Genomic DNA, 19,830 nt, shown 5'->3' with positions numbered 1-19,830 from the left:
AACAAGCAGCCTAGACGCTTGAAATAAAAATGAAAGGTTTGGCAATATCGTGCTTGTATTTTCACTCAGACGATCAGTAGAAAGGCAGAGAAAGCCGCAAGTAACCATTCTTCGATAAAGAACTCTCAATGCATCAATACAATATTCTAAATAGAAGTTTACAAATCTGAATTATGCTTCGAGCCGCTGTTAACTTTCAATTGAAGCGATGCCTCCAAGCAATGCAGTGCTTGAGTCGTACATTTAACATTGTCTCACATACCACGATGTGAGCTTTTCAAGTTTAAAGCATAGGAAAGTGTAGTAAAGCAAGCTGAAATCGAAGTAAAAGCAAGAGATCTCTCTTAAATATGCAGATAATATGTTTAGAATCACGAATCCTATCTTTCAAATCCTAGAACAAACAAGTGGACATAAGCGTGAATTGTGTACGAATAAAACACACAGCAGATGCATTCTAGTTTAAAACTGGACATGTTTTTAAATAGCTTAGTTATTAATACACGTACAGGTGCGGTTGTACATTGTTGCATAACTTCTTTCGTCTAGTGTTCTCTTTTGTTGCAGATTAAACCGCCCTCCAGTAAACTGATAATTAAACCCTGTGCTAGAACACACTGTCTGCAATTTTAGCAAATATGTTATTGCAGGAGGTATCTTCTATTCACAAAATAAATAAAAAATAGATGACGGACAGTTTTAGAATGTCTAATGGGTTCAACGAGGCATTCCAAATACACATGTTATTGTCAATTATCTGTGACGTTCAAATGGATGTGGCCAAGCACGTCTCGTGAAAGAATTAGACCTTGGCTCGGGAACATCGTGCGTTCTGGAGTGCAGGTGTCATTCGATGCACGTATGCACGCACTGACGTTTCATTGCTCATGTACCTGTTGTAAACAATTGAAACAGAGGTGCTGATAGAAGTCAACATATAACAGCCGCTAAAGTACAAGACCAGACTATGATAGAAAAAACGACCTTTAAAAACACGCATTGCGTTTACTGCAGTAAACTGCATGCACCGTATAACTGATAATCTACTACAGTACCCCTCACAGAAACTAAACGAATCTCATGTGCTGGCTGCGGTAATTGGAAACCGGCTCGATGAGATCCACAGCAATGTATGTTCACCTTTTTGTTTCGGTATAGACCTGTATTTAACACGCTGTTGGTCCATGTCATTTGGGTTCTGGTGTTGGTTCAGCCTATAGTTTCTATAGAATCTCTGTGTTTTTTAACAGTGAACAGGAGGATCGCTAATCCAGTGGTTAAAGAAAGGGGCTTGTTACCAGGAGGTTCCAGGTTCAATCCCAGCTCAACCACTGACTCACCGTGTGTGACCCTGAGCAAGTCACTTGACCTATATCATGTATGCATTATGCAAACTTTATTGCCAGAAAGCCTTCAAGTACAACAAAACATCCATGTGCTGGTAATAGAAAATATAGTCCTTGAGCAATCAATGTTGGCAAATAAAAGCCACGCTGATCAATAATCGACTAATCAGTACATTAGTTTGTCTCTAGGATGCATGGTATAAATGATGCTACACAGCTGTGATGTTTTTGATAAATTGAATACCTACTGGGGTTTACATCATGTACAATGGACGCGCTTCCATTGGGCTCCACCTAGTGCTTACTCAAAGGTACTGCATCTCAATAAAAATAAATAAATTAAGTGCTGCTCTCAATTCCTGGTGGAATTCTGCAATCCAAGAATTCCAGAATCCAGCAGCGGTCTTGCACACAGTTCCATGTTTAAAAACTACCTTGAAGTAGCCTTAACCAGACCTTAAAAACGTGCATGATAACATCAACGACAGGTTTCATAGATCCCGATTAGTACTAATCTCTGAGATGAATTTACATAAAATAACAGTAGGTAGTCAGGATTCGTGCTAATCTCGCTCTGTGAAACCGGCCACTAGAGATTTTCACAGCACCCGGAATCACATTGAGAATTTTTACTTCCCTTCACCAACATGGCGTCTTAGCAGCTTCAAAGTGTCCTCTTTAATACCGTCCGATGTCAATCAGCGTAAATGTGTCCGTGCCGCATTAATTCCGTCATGCAACCTATCTCTGACGTGAGTTCCGGGCGATGGATTCGGTTCTGCTGAGCGGTTTGGGGATAGCGGGTAACATGAGTGCCGACAATTCGAGTCTGGATCCCGGGGACGTGACCGTCCCTCTGCGGAATCTGCGGAACTCAGTGCAGTGTGTTCGGGACCGGGTGAGAGGTACGACACCATCATTAATTATTTCAGTCGCCAGCCGAGTGGAAGTGTAAGTCGTTTTGTGAACTGGAGAAGCAAGTGTTATTATATTAGGCCGCTGGCTGGTTGCACATCATGCTAAGTAAAATACAGCACCGTAAATGCATTGGCAATTGGTTAGTCGCCATGTAGTATTTAATGAATGCTGGGCGAATGTAAATGTAATTTTAATTTGCGAGCCGTGCTGCTGGCGTCTTATGCATCCTCGCAGACCTGCTGGGACTCACGGGACATGTCTGTGTTATATTAGCACGAACAGAACACATTGTTTTGGTTATGGCGTGGTCACAGTTAAATGTTAGCCGTGGCAAATTGTATTTATTTGGCAGGTTAACATACAAACCGAAAAAAGTAATAAGGGTGTCCGAAATAAAGAACTCCATGGAGATAAAAAAATGTGCCTCATGGCAACTGTCGTACGTTTTCAAGAAACAGCCTGGCTAGAGAGAGGACACATTTTTTGATGTTGTCTAGCAGGTACGTTACACTTAAACGCACATATTTAAAAACACAACATTCTGTCATCCTAAACCTTCATGTCGATATCATCAATACGATTTGCGAGATATATATATATATAATAAAATTTAAGGAAAACAAATCTGGCAGAATTTGGCTTTTGGAGTTAAGTGTAAGGTAACCGCCGCTTTTTACCGGATGAACTGTCATTGGTTTTTTTTTTTTTTTTCTATTTTTTTAGGAATAAAAGTATAAAAAAATCAGTAATTTACTGATTTTTTTATTCTTAAAAAAATGAATTAATAAATACATAAAAAATAGACCAATGACAGTTCATGTAGTAAAAAGTGGCAGTTACCTTACATTTAACATCAAAAGCCAAATTCTGCCAGATTTGTCTTCCTTAAACTTTATTAGTTAAATTAATATATATATATATATATATATATAATCTTAATCTGCGTATACAGTATTATCCATTGGTTCTGTGTGTATTTTGTGCCAAATTCAAGGAATTTACATCACAGTACTTGTTTAAAAAAGCCTTTTAAGATTAAAAAAAAAATGATAATAACAAAATGTAAAAGTTGGCCCCATGTGAAGTCTGTATCTTCCTTGTTCTTATAATTACAGATGGAGAGTCCAAGGAGTGCAATGAAGATTTTAACTTGCAGCAGTTTTGGGACACTTTAGGTAATGTACTTGGTGATATTAACTTGTATAGATTGTCTGCTCAGGGATATTTATTTAGCGTTTTCAATTTTGTTTCAAATATGAGTTGTCTCTCTATACAGTCTGATTATTCTCTTTATCATTTACAGGCCAGGCATTTAAAGCAGCCTCACAAGGAGCCACTAAACTGAGTCTTGTGTTTTCCAAACCACCCTTGCCTTCAGCACAAGTAGGTTCCTCTATTATTTAAAAGAAACGCAGCAGCTGGTACAGTGCATATAAAAATAATAACATATCTCAGCTTCAGACCGGTGACTTTACTAATTAGATGCATGTGTTTGGTTGTTTTTTCTCTAGGATTGTGAAAGGTTAGCTGACAGCATTGAGAAGAATGTCCTGACACTGGCTACAGTTTACTACTGGCTGCCTAAAAGTCAGGGTAAGACTTTCTGAATGAAATGGTAAAAGCTTGGAGTTTATATAGGCTAAATGTTCTACAAGTTAATTTCAGAATGCTATGTAACAAACTGTGTATAGTATTTACATAATTGCTTATAAAATAGATAACATGTCTTGGTTGACCTCAAACTTTTTTTTGTGTGTTTCTGTGAAAATGTGTTTCTGACAATTGACACATTTTTACAGATATTTAGATTTTCCCTTCAAACTGAGTTGAGTTTGGTCCGATCCTATAATACTGAAGTAAACATTTTGCGTTCTGGTCTTTCTATAGGGACCAGGGCTTCTCGATGCTATGGGATTCAATCCCAATCGATGTCAGAAAAGCCATCCCAATCAAATCTTTCAGACCTAGACTGAAGACCCATCTGTTTGAGTTGCTTTTCCGTAGCTGGAACAGATTTAACCACAAGCTCATTAGAGATCTTTTAAATGTTAGTTGCGAAGTGGGCTGGGGTGCCGTGGCATGAGAGGCGTTAAGAGTAAATCTGTTTGGAACCTGGGTGCCTCGTGTTCTCAGCCCTTGTCTTGTGTCTCCTTTGCTTCAGGGATAACACTGCGGAGAATAGCTCGGGATGCCACCGTAGAGGTGCTGGAGGGAATTTCACAGCTGATTGAAGTGATCCTGAACACCCCTCTGCAGAGGTATGCGTCACACCTGGGGGCTCCATTACAAGTACTCTTACCATTACTGCTCAAATTGCAATTACAGTTACAGTTACAATGCTGTTTTGTTCAGTTACGGTTGCAGTTACAGTTCGGTTTGTGTTCCCTCACTTTATTATTCACCATAGTTTTCTAAGCTCCTCTGGGTTTTGGGGCTTGTGAATGTTTAAGTGTTTAGGTGTCCCTCTAATTCATCAGTTCTTTGGTTTTCCTAGTTTATCCCAAGAACAGCTGACTTCTACAGGTGGCGTGTGGTCATCGTGTGATTATATTCACAGACTGCCTCAAGGTAAGGATGAAAGCGGTTTCTGTATTTTGGTTGGTTGCCCCCCCCCCCCCCCCATGCAATATGTTATACAAAAAAAAAATTGCAATGCTGGCACTGGTATTGCTGAGAAATACTGGTGAATTTTTTTTTTTTCCCAGTATTATATTTCACTGTAAAAATAGACAATTTCACAGAATGGTTACAACGACAAAGATTTGAACTTAAATATATTTATTCATGTAATATACTGTCATGGTTTAGTATTTGTGCATTTACACTGTTGACAGGTACTGTACTGTTAATCACTGCAGGGGATTGACTGCAAGAGCTGCAAATCAGGGTTCATGCTTCTTCAGAACTGTAAACCGTCCTCCCTTTAGGCTTTGCATTATCAAGTGTGTGCAGAGGTACATTTTCTGCACAAAAGGCTTCGGTTAATTTGAAGATTGTTTCTCATTAAATCCGCTTCCTCTGCTTTCGTGAAATTGTTTGGGATATTGCTCTGCTAGTCTCCTTTATTTGATGTTTGCTAACCACTTTAATTTTGAACTGAAACCAGTTCAAAAGACATGAACTGCTCCTTTCCTATTGGAAACAAGTGTCAGAATTCACAGGTTCCGTGACCACTGTGACAGAATCACATCCATAATAATAATTCTCTGATGATGATCATCTTATTAAGGATCTTCTTACCATCAACACTGCTCTGCCTTGAGGAACACTTAAAATGCAGCCCCAAAGATCTAAGACTTGGAATTCACAGAGTAGCACTAGTTTTGGACTACCTAATATTACCTTTGGTAAGGTTATCCAAGATCAGTGATAATCAGGGTCTGTGAAAACCAATCACAAGTGTTCACAAAAGTTTTTGTAATTAATTAATTAATTAATTTTTTGGCATAATGTCTCCCCAGATAACCAAGCTGCAGTTCTGTCTGTGATGGCCTCCTATTCTGCAGTTGTAAAAGATGCAATCGAAGAGATGGAACAGGTACCCCATATTAATATTATTTTACACACACACACACACACACACATCTATAATATAATATAATATATTATATCTGTCTATCAAGGTTAGAACCTAACGCTTGCCCAAGGCAAATTAAACATGGTTTCACGCTACGCGGGATTGTGACCCAGGTAGCCAGAACCCGGGTCTGGACCCGGGTAGAAGTGCCAGTGTGAAAGGGGCTTAAGATGTACTACAAGGTTTGTCCAGTATGACAAAAGCCATAGTGGCACATTTGTGATCTGGGTCATCTACCTTTAAGATAGAGTCGATTTTAAAGCTCGTGAAAAATCAAGTAATCATTATAACTGTATGAAACTGATGAAGGCAAAGACTGCCAAACAAGGCATATCAAAAGCGTGAACAATTACTATGCACCATAAACCTTTGTGATTTTAAAGCTAAAAGAGCTTTTCAGAACAGCTCACGCCCTTGCAAAGCATGTGTCTTCATTAGATTCGACAGCACATTCCGTGTCGAAGCATGTGTATATGTGTAGAAAGGTGAAACACACCATATTCCAAAACAAGAGCAGTTTTATTGTTAAAAAACCACCAGCGTAACTGCGTGCTTCGACACGTAATGTGCTGTTGAATCTAATGAAGACACATTCCGTACGAAAAGCGTTGTGATGCTGGTGATTTTTAAACAATAAAACTACTCTTGTTTTGGAATATGGAGAGTTTCACCTTTCTGCTAATGAACTGCTCACATTTAAAGAGATAAAAGGATAAAGAAGAATGCTTTGGGTGTGCGGCCAAACATGTTCTTTGCAGTTGCTATAGTAAGCTTTTTGATAATTATACCACTGATGAACAATTAACGCAAATGCAGAGACACTTGTTTAAACATTTAAGAACCTTTTGGCTAGCACCTAACTTCGTAGATAAACTTTTTTTTATATTTTATATATTATAGGAACAGGGCAGGGAGCCCTGCACAGGGGAATGGCTGTTTGGTTGGCAGGGGAAAGATTAAAGTCCTCCCTGCCACCATACACGTGCAAACGTGTGTTAAATGATTTGATTACTGTATTTGGAAATTGATCCAGACGCCTTAGAAAAGTATTCTGTCATCATAGTTCTTATTTATTGTAAGTTTAGCTCTGCTAATGCAATTTGACATCTAAAACTCCCTTTGCATAGCAGGCTGAGTCATTGCAGCTTTTAGTGTGAGCTGAGTGAGAATTAGACACCACACACACACACCTGTTGCCCAGGTAACTAACAGTGTCTTCTGGGTCTCCCTGAAGGCTCAGGCTGACAGCCAGGACCCCTTCAGCGATGTCCTGGATGACGACGATCTGGACTCTAGGGGAAACCAGGACACTTACTGGTCTGAGGAAGACAAGCAGCTGATGGCTCCATGCCAGGGCCTCATGAAGGCAGGAAAAGCCTGCTTGAAGAAGCTCTCCGGAGCTGTGAAGGCTCACGGGAAAGTGGACTCGCCGGAGTGCATTGCTCAGCTGGACGATCTAGCAGACATCACCAAGGAAATCAGTCCCAAGTGAGTTCAGGCTAGTCAAGAATATTAAATAATAATATTGATAATACTTACACATGTTACAATTAACCTGCAAACTGAACTGCAAAACGAATCGATAAACCGAAACTGGTAATCGACGAGAAGGTAATACGACAGAATACAGGGAGAGAAATAAGACACCTGTTGCATAGCAGTTTCATCCATTCCAGCTTTTAATACATGCTTGATTAGCCACAGTATGGGCCACAAGCTCAGGTGAGTGTTATTATACTCCTAGTAAAACTAGGAATGGATCAAACTGCTATGAAATGAGTTTTATTTCCATGCCTGTTTTTTTTATAACACAACACCCACCCTGAAACCCTTTTCTCCGTCACATGGTAAATGTCTCATTAACCAGGAGTAGAGGAAACTCACCGCGCTTGAGCAGGAATGATCCTCTTTTGTTTTTCTGTTAAATAAATTGTGTCTCTTAACCAAGAACTTGCAAGGTAAAAGCAGTTCAGTCATTTGACCTTTTCAAAAAGCTACGCTGTGCCCCCGCAGCAGTCAGAACTAGATTTGTATGTTGGTTTTATGTATTAAAAAGCAGTTCAGTCATTGACCTTCTCAAAATAGTCTTTTTTTATTTTCTTGACCTGTAACTTAAGAATTAAACCGTGGCAATACGTTTCAACATTTCCTTATGTGCTTCCCAGAAAGGTAGGAGGATGGGTCATTCCGTGACAAATCACCCAACAGGTCACACCCTACCATCTCCGATTTACACCAAACTCGGTTCTTAGGGTTGTTTAAAGCAAGATAGCTCCAATGTATGTTTTTAGATTGATCAGGTCAAAGGTTATGACCCGGATGTGAAAGCGCTGACATGAGACATGGCTTTGCTGTTCCCTGCAGTGAAGTCAGATTTGCATGTTGGTTTTACGTAGCAAAAACTGGCTATAATATTTTTGCCCGTTCAAAAAGAAGCTTGCATGAAAGTCACTGATGTACATTAAAATGCTGATCATCTTCAATAAGCACCTGTATACAGAAACACAGATTTTTACTGATAATACCCGTTTTGTTTTCTTGTTCCACAGTGTGGATGACCTTGCACTGAGCCTGTATCCACCAATGAACTATGCAGGAGTCCGACTAAATGTAAGATTATTTACAAGTCCCTATTTAACAATTATTATTATTATTCCAGGGTTTGCATCCGATAATGTGTTTATTGCTATTTTATTATGTCTCTTTATTTACTTTTTGTTATAATGTGAAGAAAAGAAAAGTGGACAGGTGAGGGTGATTGAGTGGATTAACTTACATCTGATTTTTCTTGACAGGCTGCCAGACTTGCATCTGTTGTAAAGAAAGTCCTGGAAATAACAAAGTAAGTGTAGTAGAATTGCACCACGGCTTGATGTCACTTTAGGGAGCATACTGTGTGCTGGCATAGTGTCACGAAGTTAATGTGTGATTACTGTATCAGTGTCGTTGCACCTTTGCGTGTGATAAGAATTGGGAATTTACTGACTTCTCTGGAACTTCAGTTGCTACTGATAGTTTTACATTAACAGCTAAATGCTCAGTTATTCACAATGAAAATAAACAGCTTGTCTGGCTGTCTTGGGTGTGTATGTAGAACAGGGCACATACCTCAAGTGCTTTAACACTTTTGACTGATCACAACTGTCAGATGCTCTCAAGTGTTTAACTAGATCTGCAGCATTCTTTATTTCCTTTCAAAAACATGTTGCTTGTAAATGTAAACAAGAAGTCATGCAAATGTCCTTTTTCTGTTGTTCTTGAACCTGTCAGAGCACTGATGAAAGATATTGTTTTCTCAGCTGTTTACTTGCTTTTTATTTGGAAATATCCTGCTCAATATTTTTTTTTTTTATTCCAATCCCTGTTTGAATCCTGTCTTATTTTTTCTTGGCTAATACAAAACCAAATTCAGATACATGTTATTTTTTTTAATTAGTAAAAGGAAATGAGTTCCATTAGAGGTACTGGAGCTAGAAACGTGTGAGAGATGTGCTTTAACTGCAGCTGTTTGATCTCCCTGACAGGTCAAGCCATGTGTGTCCAGAGGCTGAGCTTGCCTGGGTGCAGTTTTTGGATGGGGCAGTTCAACACAATATGCAGAAAGTGAAGAACTTAACCCAGAACTCTATTTAGACAAATTATATGTGGAACTACTCTAAAAAAATGAGAGAGAGGAGACTTTGTTTAAAAAAAAAAAAAAAAATCAAGTCAAGATGGGAAATAGACTTCGCCACCACTACCAAACCGCTCAACCAGTTTATTAAGATAAGTAAGATAATATGTATATATATATATTATACAGCATACTTTGCCTTTTTGATATAATGTTAACAAAAGTGTTCTTGCTGTGTACCGGCAGGTGTTTGTGCCGTTCGGATTCATAATCTACTGTTGGATAATAGAAAATAAAACACAAAAAAACCCAAGATGATGAAATAATGTAATACTGGAGACGAGACCGCAGGAGTTCCCAAACCTCAAGGGCTGGTGATTTGTTTTTGTGTGCGTTTTCAGTTTTAGCAGAGGTGAGAGGCATGACAGTTTTGTGAATTAGCCCGATGCATCGCTTGCAGTAAAACACATAAGACCACAGCTGTGCTCTACAATCCTCTAGTGCTGCGGAGGAGCGAAAGCTTTGCTTTCCTGCGGGTCAAAGGTAGAGCCACACTGTCTAGACTGGAGCCCATTTTTTAGCAGATAGATCCTTTCCAGGAATAAACACTGTGAATGCCCTACAGTGTATGAACATGTCTGACAAGCCCATCAAGTTAACTAAACCAGTTTAACCTGTGAGAGCACTGATGAAAGATATTGTTTTCTCAGCTGTTTACTCAGGATTGTTCCACTGAGATGTAAGGACTTTGTTCACAGGGACTGCCATCCTGACGGCAGCTGAGAAAGTACGATTTAAAACAAACGCAAACAAAACCAGAATCATTTAGGACAGCTCTTTTTAAGGGTGCAGTGCTTTTTCAATATTGAAAACAAATTGGCCCACATGGTTTCAAGATCAATCCCCCGATCGGGTCTTATCAAAGACCAAATGCAAAGTATTGAACAAAAACAAAAAACTTAAGTTAAAATTATTTATTGTTTAGTTGTAATGAAAACAAAAGGTATAATTAACCAAAGTTAAATAGTCTAGTGTCACAGACATTTCTGCAAGCAGGATAACAGATAGTTTATAGTTTCTGCAAGCACAGTATTTATTTGCATCAATATTAACATATATAGTCAGTAGTTTTTACATCTTGTATAGTTTTTACAAGTTTATGAAGCCATGTTGCATTATACACATACAGTTCCATACCTCCTAATAAGCTCACATGGCAGTATATTTACTTTAAGGAAAACAGTGAATGCATAAATTATTATTATTATTATATTTATGTAATATATATTATATTTTAAACTTAAAAAAAACAAAACATAATGCAGTAGCAAAAATGTATAACATAATATTAACATATAACAAATATTTTATGCAACTCAAGTGCTGCATTAATTTATTTCCAATGTTTATATATTACCCACTACTTTTTTTTTTTCTTTTTCTCAGTGTTTTGGACATTTTTTTCATTTTTTCTTAAGCGTGTTTCCAGAGTGAAGTTAATAGGCACGCTTCACTTCCACAGTCTTGAAGGCTTTCACGTCCCTGAAGAGGTTGCAGTCGAAATCTGCGGTTAGCATCCTCGAGCCAGGCTTGGTGGGTGTGAGGGGGATGGTCACTCTCACCAAGTTATTCGGACCCACTGTACGGATACTGAAAACAGAGCAAAGCAGTGTGAGTGTTACATATACAGAGACAACACAACGACCAGCCGAGAGGACTGAGGGTCAGGATAGAGCCACCATTAATACAGAGCAAAGCAATGCGAGTGTTACATATACAGAGACAACACAACGACCAGCCGAGAGGACTGAGGGTCAGGATAGAGCCACCATTAATACAGAGCAAAGCAATGCGAGTGTTACATATACAGAGACAACACAACGACCAGCCGAGAGGACTGAGGGTCAGGATAGAGCCACCATTAATACAGAGCAAAGCAGTGTGAGTGTTACATATACAGAGACAACACAACGACCTGCCGAGAGGACTGAGGGTCAGGATAGAGCCACCATTAATACAGAGTTGCATTTTAAGTTGCTACCTAGTAACTAAAGCAAAGCCTTGATGCCATAGAAAATGTGCTATTCAGCTTGCAGTCTCTGGTATTTAAAGAGCAGTTCAATACTGCATGTTATATATTTACAGGTAAAGGGGGTTGAATTATGTCCTTTAGAGAGTTCTTGGTTGTGAAAGTCATGGAATTTGATACCCGAATGTTTCTTTTCATCTGAACACCCCCTGGTCTCAATCAGATTGGATATTATAAGTTTTACTGTCGTATACTTACGGAATTTCATATTTTGTCCGGATCAGACCAATCCCAGACAGTGTCAAAAGGCAGTTTCTCAAGGTCTCGGATAAAGTGTTAGTGAATGTTATTTCAGCCTTAATCTCCTGATGCAGTACTGCCGTTCCCTTTACCTGATGGAAGAAAAAATAAAATGAATTCACGAGCAAGTTTATATTTCCTGTGGCACTACTTATTAAATTGCTTACAAAAACAAAACACTTAATGTCTGTCACTGAACAGTTTTTAAATGATGTTAAAAACATTGATCTACATGCTACTTTAAGTGCTGATGTAACTTACAGATTCAACCACGAAGTAAACACTTAAGGCCAGCTCTGCATTTTCAGCTGGACTGAAATAGCATGAAGGGATTGTCAGTTTGCTAGGATTTAAATGATTGTTCATTAAGAGAAAGCTGTGCATCAGGAACTGTGATTCCTTTGTTCTAACAATGAAGCCAAACCCAGTTATCTGCACACTCTGGTGTTCTCTAATATCGGGTGTCTCCTGCTCCATAGAGATGGACAACCCGCTATTATCTCAACAGTTTCTTTGGTTTATGTTACTTGTCATGATGGCCACTGTCATCATTATGAATACCAAGACGAATTATACCCTACACTGAATGCTCCTCTTTCAGGAAAGCAGCAAGCATGTAAACTAACCTCAATGCTGAGCGTTGGGTTTGTAACCAGGACGTCCTTCTCTGTCATGTGCATTTCATTGCTGCCCTCCTCGTTCGCAACGGCTGTCAGTTTGACTATATCGTTCTCGAGCATGGACGCTCCATATTTCGAATAGGGTACCAGAAGAGTGACCTTTGTCTCTGTAAATAAAAAGGGTTCCAGAAAAATTGACATAACATTCACTTGGTCTTCTGCAAGTATCTCTTTCCATGGAAATGACCATAACCAAATGTTTATGGTTCCTAAAGAAAATCAACTTAATACAACCATGCAGAACAGAATTGAAGGTAGGCACAGGGGAGTTTTTGGTTCTGATTGCAACCATGGGGATAGCTGCTGCACTCTTTGTATTAAAAAAGAAAAGTGAAAAGCATTCTGGCTTTACCTCCGTTTGCTCCGATCTTTATGGTCTGGGTGTTTTTCCAGCATGGATCTTCGGGACGTCCGTTGTGTCGCAAGGCCTGGGCAATGGTGGTGATCGATAGGTTCTTGGAGCTTTGATTCTTATTGACGATGTGCAGGTAAAAGGTGATGTCTTCCCCATTCACCGGTGTCTTTTGCAGCTTGATAGACAGCTCAATGACCCCAGAGGCTGGTGGTTTAGGTGCATCAGGACCATTAGGAGTAATGTCTGAAATCCCATTCCTTTTATGGACCGCTCTGGCAAATGCATCTCTTTCTGTTTTAGAACCTTAATTAGAAATCATAGCTTTTACCATCCAATAAACATTCTGAAAAGTCAAAATGTTGTAGTCAACCCCCTGTCCTCTCCATTCTTGGAAAGAGGATAGTAATAACATTGCATCTTAACTACTTGCTTAATAATCGATGGCCAGTCGTTATTTCTTGCATGTGTGGGTTTTTTTTTTATTTATTTTTTTATAAAGGTAAACCAGTTATGCAATCTTTGATCAACAAACTGAACGTTTGGGTAATCTGATCAGGAAATTCCATTCTGAATCAGCAGAAATGTCCTGTAAAAGCTCATGTATTTAACAAGTGACAAACTTTCATATGAAGACTGTAAACCGCTATCTCTGTGACGTACCTTCAGGGTATTTGTAGAGGTGTGTGACGTCCTCGCGTGCGTTAGCGCCCACAGCCTTGGTGCTGATATTAGACCCCACCTGCCTGGTGCTGCTCAAAGATTTTTGCTTTGACCCATCGGAACCGACTACCCATCTCACCTTGTCGGCATTGACCTCCGCAAACACGAAGGGGACGTCGTGCTTTATATCTGTGTCTCCCTCCAGGATGGCTTTGACTGGGGCAGGACCACAACAATACACACCTGGAGAAGCAGACAGCACGTTAATGGAAACCGAAGAACTGTCCATGATGTGCTAACCGATTCTGTGTCGGGAGTGTTGTTCAAACTCCAGTTGGTACGGTACCTTCACTCTTCTCCTGGGGAGTGGGGTCCAGTACTTGCCAGCCGTCGTATCCGGTAGGTAAATCTGGACGGGCCATCCAGGACTCCACCCACACATGGAAGTTCCTGGAGAGACACGGCAGAGTTTGGGATTGGAACATTTGCACAGTGTGGGTAACTAAAGAATGAGTGGGTATATTACTACGTCATACAACGGGTTGAGTGCTATCGTTGATGAAATTCTTTGTGTTCAACTTTGCAGAGGGAATCTACATTACATTCATAAAAACCCAAGATACCGTCTGGGTGAATTGCACTATTGACTGAATTGAAGGAGGAGAAGAAGCAGCAGCTCACCATACGCTATCACTGGATAATTTCAACTCCTGGCCAGAGACGGAATAGTATTCATCAATAGTCAAATTCCCATCTGTGTCATGAGCAGAGTCAAAATTTGTGATCACGCGTGTCGGAATCCCCAGGCACCTCATAACTGAAACGAAAGAAAGGAAAGTTCAATAACACTGCGCAGTAAAGACAAGTTAATCATATATAATGTGCTATAATCCAATTCAATACTGTTTAAGGAAAGTAATGCATTTAGTGCATGTATCACTGTACTGGAATGTCAATTGAGTTAAACAATGGGATGGGGTGGGGGAAGGACAGGTGACCCGTTAGAACTCCTGTGTGCCACGGTCACAGAGATCCAGCACTGAGTGCTTGTGTGGGCTTCCTGTGCAGGCGTGGGGTTCTCTGTGCTGTTGTAGTGCTTACCTGTGCACATCACTGCAGCGTAGACCCAGCACTGCCCGTACTTGACCGGTCGGCAGCCGTTTAGGGACCACTGTCGGAGGATTTCAACACTCCCAGTCCATCGGGATGGAGGAGTCCCGTCAGGGAAATCATTCGCCCAGCGTCCCAGGAGAATCCCCCGATCATCATTGCAATTAACCTGCCAGGGAGGACAGACTTGTCAAACTCTTATTTCTATTTAGTTGATTTGGTCTCTTGACAATGATCTATTGAGACTTAATGCATGAACCTTTAGTGCACTGAGCAATGACACTGCTGTGAATAATTTTAAAAAAGCAGTAGAGTACAAATACATAGAGCTGCCTAGTTCTGTAATACAAGCCTGTGCAAAAGCAGGCCTGCAAATGTATGTTGACCTTCCAAATAAAAAATGACCATAGGTAAACAAACTCCAACTGCCCCGAACCCCACCCAACTATAATTCATCGTTCATGTCTCGTTCCTTATCAATCCTTACCATTGCACTCACTACCCTGCCCACGTAGGTCGGGTCGCTCCTTCTTGAACAGTCCAGGCCTGGGTTTTTGCTGTAGTTGGGGCTAACGTCTAATAGCTTCAGACATATATCCACAATGTCTTCTTCAAACTAAAGTAAATAAATAAATACAATTGAATAAAATAAATGAATCAGTAACTTCCACTGTTTAAATTGTGATTTTGGACTGTCATTGCATTTAGTCATGCATCATTAATTGTGGAAGTCATTAATATAAAAGCATCAAGGTCCCCAAAATAATTTTGTAAAATGTGACCTCCCCTGAGCAAGGATATAGGGAGAGGGGATGATAATACTGAAACTAATGCCAGGAAGGTTAGCAGAAGCATTCGTTTGGTTCACACAACACCTGTCCAAAATTCCATCCGCTGGGTGAGAAACTTTCTGCACATCCTCTATACAGAAGCCCCTGTTCGTTCATGACGTACTCCTGCTTTTCATTGTCTTTCTGCATGTGCACGGAGTCATCTGCAATACAGACACAGATTACCTTCAGACTGGAAACACAGTTGTTTGCAATGGGTGTAAAACTGCACTTGCAGGTGCCTTAAACACAGCATATAGTATCTCTTGGCAAGGAATTGAAAACATCTACAATCCCAATTCACAGCAGTTAAGAATGAAGGCAACACCACCCAGTACACAGATTGATTGTGATTGTGTGATATACAGACAAACAGTTTGTTTTACCTGCACACCACGGATTAAAGAGCAGGATGAACTCTCCTAGCGCTGAGGTCTGGGGAGTTCCTTTGGCGGTCTGTATCTTTAAGGAGTATTTGCCGATGCTGGCGTTGGCAGGGGAGGTGACAGACAGTGTCACTGAGGAGGAGGAACTGTTCTGCACAGCTGCGCTCCATGAGCTCTTGACTGGAGGACCGGACACTCTGAACACTGCTCTAGTTCCAGAGGCCTCGGACGGGGATGGTCCTAAACGAAGGAGACACAAGAAAGCATGGCAGGATGAGAAGGTAGAGCAGTGACAAGCTTGGACTCTGTAGATTCAGAAAGCATGGCAGGATGAGAAGGTAGAGCAGTGACAAGCTTGGACTCTAGATTCTGCTGAGCTGAAACTCAAGGAAGTGAAACCGGAACAGACTACCTGAAAGAAAGTCATGTAAACATACTGTGGTAACAGATTCTGATTAAAACAACACAAGCTTCTTTTGAAAATGCACATACTCAGTACATCATGCTGCTGCTGCTTTCTCAATCTGGCCCCTTAGGGATCTAAAGAAAGTGTCGTCATCAGAGGCAGAGCAACGTTTCATTAGTTCAGTAGCTACCTGTTTCTGCAATCAGCTGCACCTTGTCCACTTCCGGTTGGGACCCCCTGTGTAAATTCAGAGTGATGGTAAAGGCCTGCCCTCTCCTCAGTATCAGGCGCTGTCCGGTAATCTCGCTGGTGTGGTGAGCCTTGTTGTTCGCCTCATAATGGAAATCAGTGCTACTCACAGCTGGAGTAATAAATACAAAATGTTTTAAAAAACATTGTGATGCTGCAGGTCTCAAAATTGTCAACGTGGCTTGGAAGCATGTTACAGGAGCAGTGTTCAATTTGCACAATTATTGTGGGGGAAAAAAAACCTGACATACTCGTGAGAAAACTCAAAGTTAATTAAAGAATGGCAACTATTCCAGAGTCAGTAAGGACTGGAAGCTCTGAACAATGAACAGAACAACATTCCCAAACGACAGGAGGCCATTCGGCCCGTCTGTGGTCATCCGGTTCATAACAGCTGATTGATCTCAAAAGCTAAGTAAACCATGCTTGAGTTGCAGGGGCCACAGATTACACTGGTCAGACTGCAACAGTGTGGAGGTGGAAATAAGGAGAGAGGTCAATTGATAGAAAGACGCAAAATGATTATTAATTAGAATTCTGTCAAGTTTTTGGGAGTGCATTAAAACATTTTTTTTTAAATAGAAAGGTAAGGGTAGGGCAGCAGTGTGGAGTACTGGTTAGGGCTCTGGACTCGTGACCGGAGGGTTGTGGGTTCAATCCCCAGTGGGAGACACTGCTGTTGTACCCTTGAGCAAGATACTTTACCTAGATTGCTCCAGTAAAAACCCAACTGTATAAATGGGTAATTGTATGTAAAATAATGTGATATCTGTATAATGTAAAATAATCTATAACGTGATATCTTGTAACAATTGTAAGTCACCCTGGATAAGGAAATAAATAGTAATAATAAAAGAGTGATTGAACCGTTTCACAATTAGGATTTTCTAAATAAATTTGTATTTGAAATGTGAAATCATATATTAATATGTGCAGGAACATACTGCAGTTTTACACATTAATCTAGATGAATCTACTTTACAATTTACATTTGTATATGTTTTAATTTACTTGGACTAACTTCGCCTTGTCATTGCAGGTCACTTGATACATTTAAAGATTGTATATATTGTTATTCAGGATCCAGAAGAAGTACACAGTATAGAGGGTTTCTTTGGCTATGGAAGTTTTCTAGATGTCAGCGTATTCACCTGTTCTCATGATGCAGGTATAGTGGAAGTTTGTTTTATTTTCACTTTAATTAGGGTTGTATTAATTAAACAGATTGATGTCATGAAAGTATGCTGCCTTCTAACTCTCTGATTAGCCACAAGAAATATTCAGAAAAAAACTGCATCTGCTCCAGGCAGCGCCCCAGGACATCCCAGCACTTTCCTTAATGATTACACCCAGCAGGTTAAAACATGAACAACACAAAAAAATCAACAATAACAATAATAATCTTTTAGAAGTACCTTTTCTGACACTCTGATACTAGTCACACATTAGGTATAAATACGAAACGGCTTGCAACAGTTCTGAAATATTATATACCGTAAATTCTCCAAATAACCCACAAGGCGCACTTTACAAAGAAGTTGAGCAATTTGCTTTAATGTGTTATAATTACTAGGCTTGTGTAAGAAGTCTGAAACAGTTTCTATTCCATTTGAACCTGAGGATCCTCAGCGGAAGACAGGCATGAGTGCAACAGTATGACTCTGTGCCAAAAGCAGAGCCGTGGGCTTGAATGCTGAGCTCTGATCTAAATCCTGCCATGCTGCAACTGCAATGCAAACACTGAGACTGAGCTGAAAAGACAGCAGAGCGCGTATAACCCCACATCTGCAATGCAAACACTGAGACTGAGCTGAAAAGACAGCAGAGCGCGTATAACCCCACATCTGCAATGCAAACACTGAGACTGAGCTGAAAAGACAGCAGAGCGCGTATAACCCCACATCTGCAATGCAAACACTGAGACTGAGCTGAAAAGACAGCAGAGCGCGTATAACCCCACATCTGCAATGCAAACACTGAGACTGAGCTGAAAAGACAGCAGAGCGCGTATAACCCCACATCTGCAATGCAAACACTGAGACTGAGCTGAAAAGACAGCAGAGCGCGTATAACCCCACATCTGCAATGCAAACACTGAGACTGAGCTGAAAAGACAGCAGAGCGCGTATAACCCCACATCTGCAATGCAAACACTGAGACTGAGCTGAAAAGACAGCAGAGCGCGTATAACCCCACATCTGTAGTACTTTAAAAACATGTTCATATTGTAAACTGCAGTAGAATGTATTATAGGACAGTGTAGTGTTGTTGGACAGCACTATATAATATATAGTGCTGTCCAATATATATATATATAATATAGTGCTAGATAATATATACAATATTTAGTATATTATACACAGTATGTGTGTGTGTGTATATATATATATATATATATATATATATATATATATATATATATATATATATATATATACAGTATAATACACTATATAATCTGTATAAATATTAGATCTGTTAATATTATAAATATGGCAAAGCACCCATGAAATAAAATGTAAGTATCCATTGGATTTTTTTTTTTTTTTTGTAGATTCAGCTGTTGATCAGTAATTCATTCTGCATCTGTATTGAAACGAGCAGTTTGGTTGTTAGAGTTGTAGTTATTTTTGTTTTACTCACCAAAAGTCATTTTTGATCTGTTGAACTGTTGTTTGTCTCAGAGATGCTTCTGTTTTGTGCTTGAGAGCTGTTCTGCTCTGCTGCCTGCCTCCCTCTCCTTTTATTGAATTCCATACAGAACAGGACCGTCCTCTTTTAGGTGTGAAATCAATTTTAATCAAGGAAAAGAAAAAAAAAAATCTGTCATTCCAAGAATCTCGGGCTTTCGCAACTGTCAGAAAAAAAACCCTGGATTTTGCACATGCGTTTTCATGCCGTCTTTTTTTTTTTTAGGCGTGTCGTTTATCTCTTGCACTTGTCATTTCATTTCTTTGAATGATCAAGAAGGAGTCTGTTTATATTAACAGAGGAAGAAAGACCCAGGCATGTAGGAGCCATTAAACAAGCCCCTGTCCAGGCAGCAGCAGAGGTTACTGAACAGGGGTGACACTCTGATCTTAAACAAGTTCATTCTGCTACAATTTACTTTTAACATGGAGCTAGGCATTCTGAGACTCCGCTGAATTTTCCACCAGTATCCACTAACATTCATCCAGATCTGTTCGACTTCCCTGAAATAAGCAAAATGGATCTGGCTGTACAGTACTACTGTACACTACACTAGTGTCACAGCCTGGTCCTAATGGAAGCGTGTGCATTATGTCTGTTGAGTTTATTTCTGCCACATTACAAACAGGTCTGCTTCTGAATGCTTCCATCTTCAGCTTGTCACGCACAGAAGAATAACA

General features: G+C 39.9%; 2 protein-coding genes across 2 annotated transcripts; one reads left to right on the top strand and one right to left on the bottom strand.

Annotated features, from left to right (window-relative positions):
• Nucleotides 1-2,045: 2,045 nt before the first annotated feature.
• On the top strand, nt 2,046-9,767 carry LOC131698560 (cyclin-D1-binding protein 1 homolog). Its single transcript, XM_058990690.1, has 11 exons — nt 2,046-2,251; nt 3,380-3,439; nt 3,568-3,647; nt 3,776-3,857; nt 4,426-4,522; nt 4,759-4,832; nt 5,726-5,802; nt 7,076-7,329; nt 8,391-8,451; nt 8,637-8,683; nt 9,366-9,767. The coding sequence occupies exons 1-11, from the start codon at nt 2,113-2,115 to the stop codon at nt 9,472-9,474; spliced, it is 1,080 nt and encodes a 359-aa protein (XP_058846673.1). The 5' UTR covers nt 2,046-2,112; the 3' UTR covers nt 9,475-9,767.
• Nucleotides 9,768-10,900: 1,133 nt separating this feature from the next.
• On the bottom strand, nt 10,901-19,112 carry LOC131698706 (protein-glutamine gamma-glutamyltransferase 2-like). The gene is made up of 13 exons (XM_058992156.1): nt 19,103-19,112; nt 16,401-16,640; nt 15,805-16,044; nt 15,464-15,582; nt 15,076-15,204; nt 14,580-14,757; nt 14,160-14,295; nt 13,825-13,928; nt 13,479-13,721; nt 12,816-13,121; nt 12,410-12,570; nt 11,742-11,875; nt 10,901-11,104 (listed from the first exon to the last, which is right to left on the bottom strand). Exons 1-13 carry the CDS (start codon nt 19,110-19,112, stop codon nt 10,951-10,953), a joined length of 2,154 nt encoding a protein of 717 aa, XP_058848139.1. The 3' UTR covers nt 10,901-10,950.
• Nucleotides 19,113-19,830: the final 718 nt, after the last annotated feature.

The sequence above is a fragment of the Acipenser ruthenus genome, chromosome 18 (genome assembly GCF_902713425.1).
Source record: "Acipenser ruthenus chromosome 18, fAciRut3.2 maternal haplotype, whole genome shotgun sequence".
Lineage (NCBI taxonomy): Eukaryota > Metazoa > Chordata > Actinopteri > Acipenseriformes > Acipenseridae > Acipenser > Acipenser ruthenus.
Note: the sequence above shows the minus strand (reverse complement) of the source record. Positions and strands in the feature narration are given on the sequence as shown.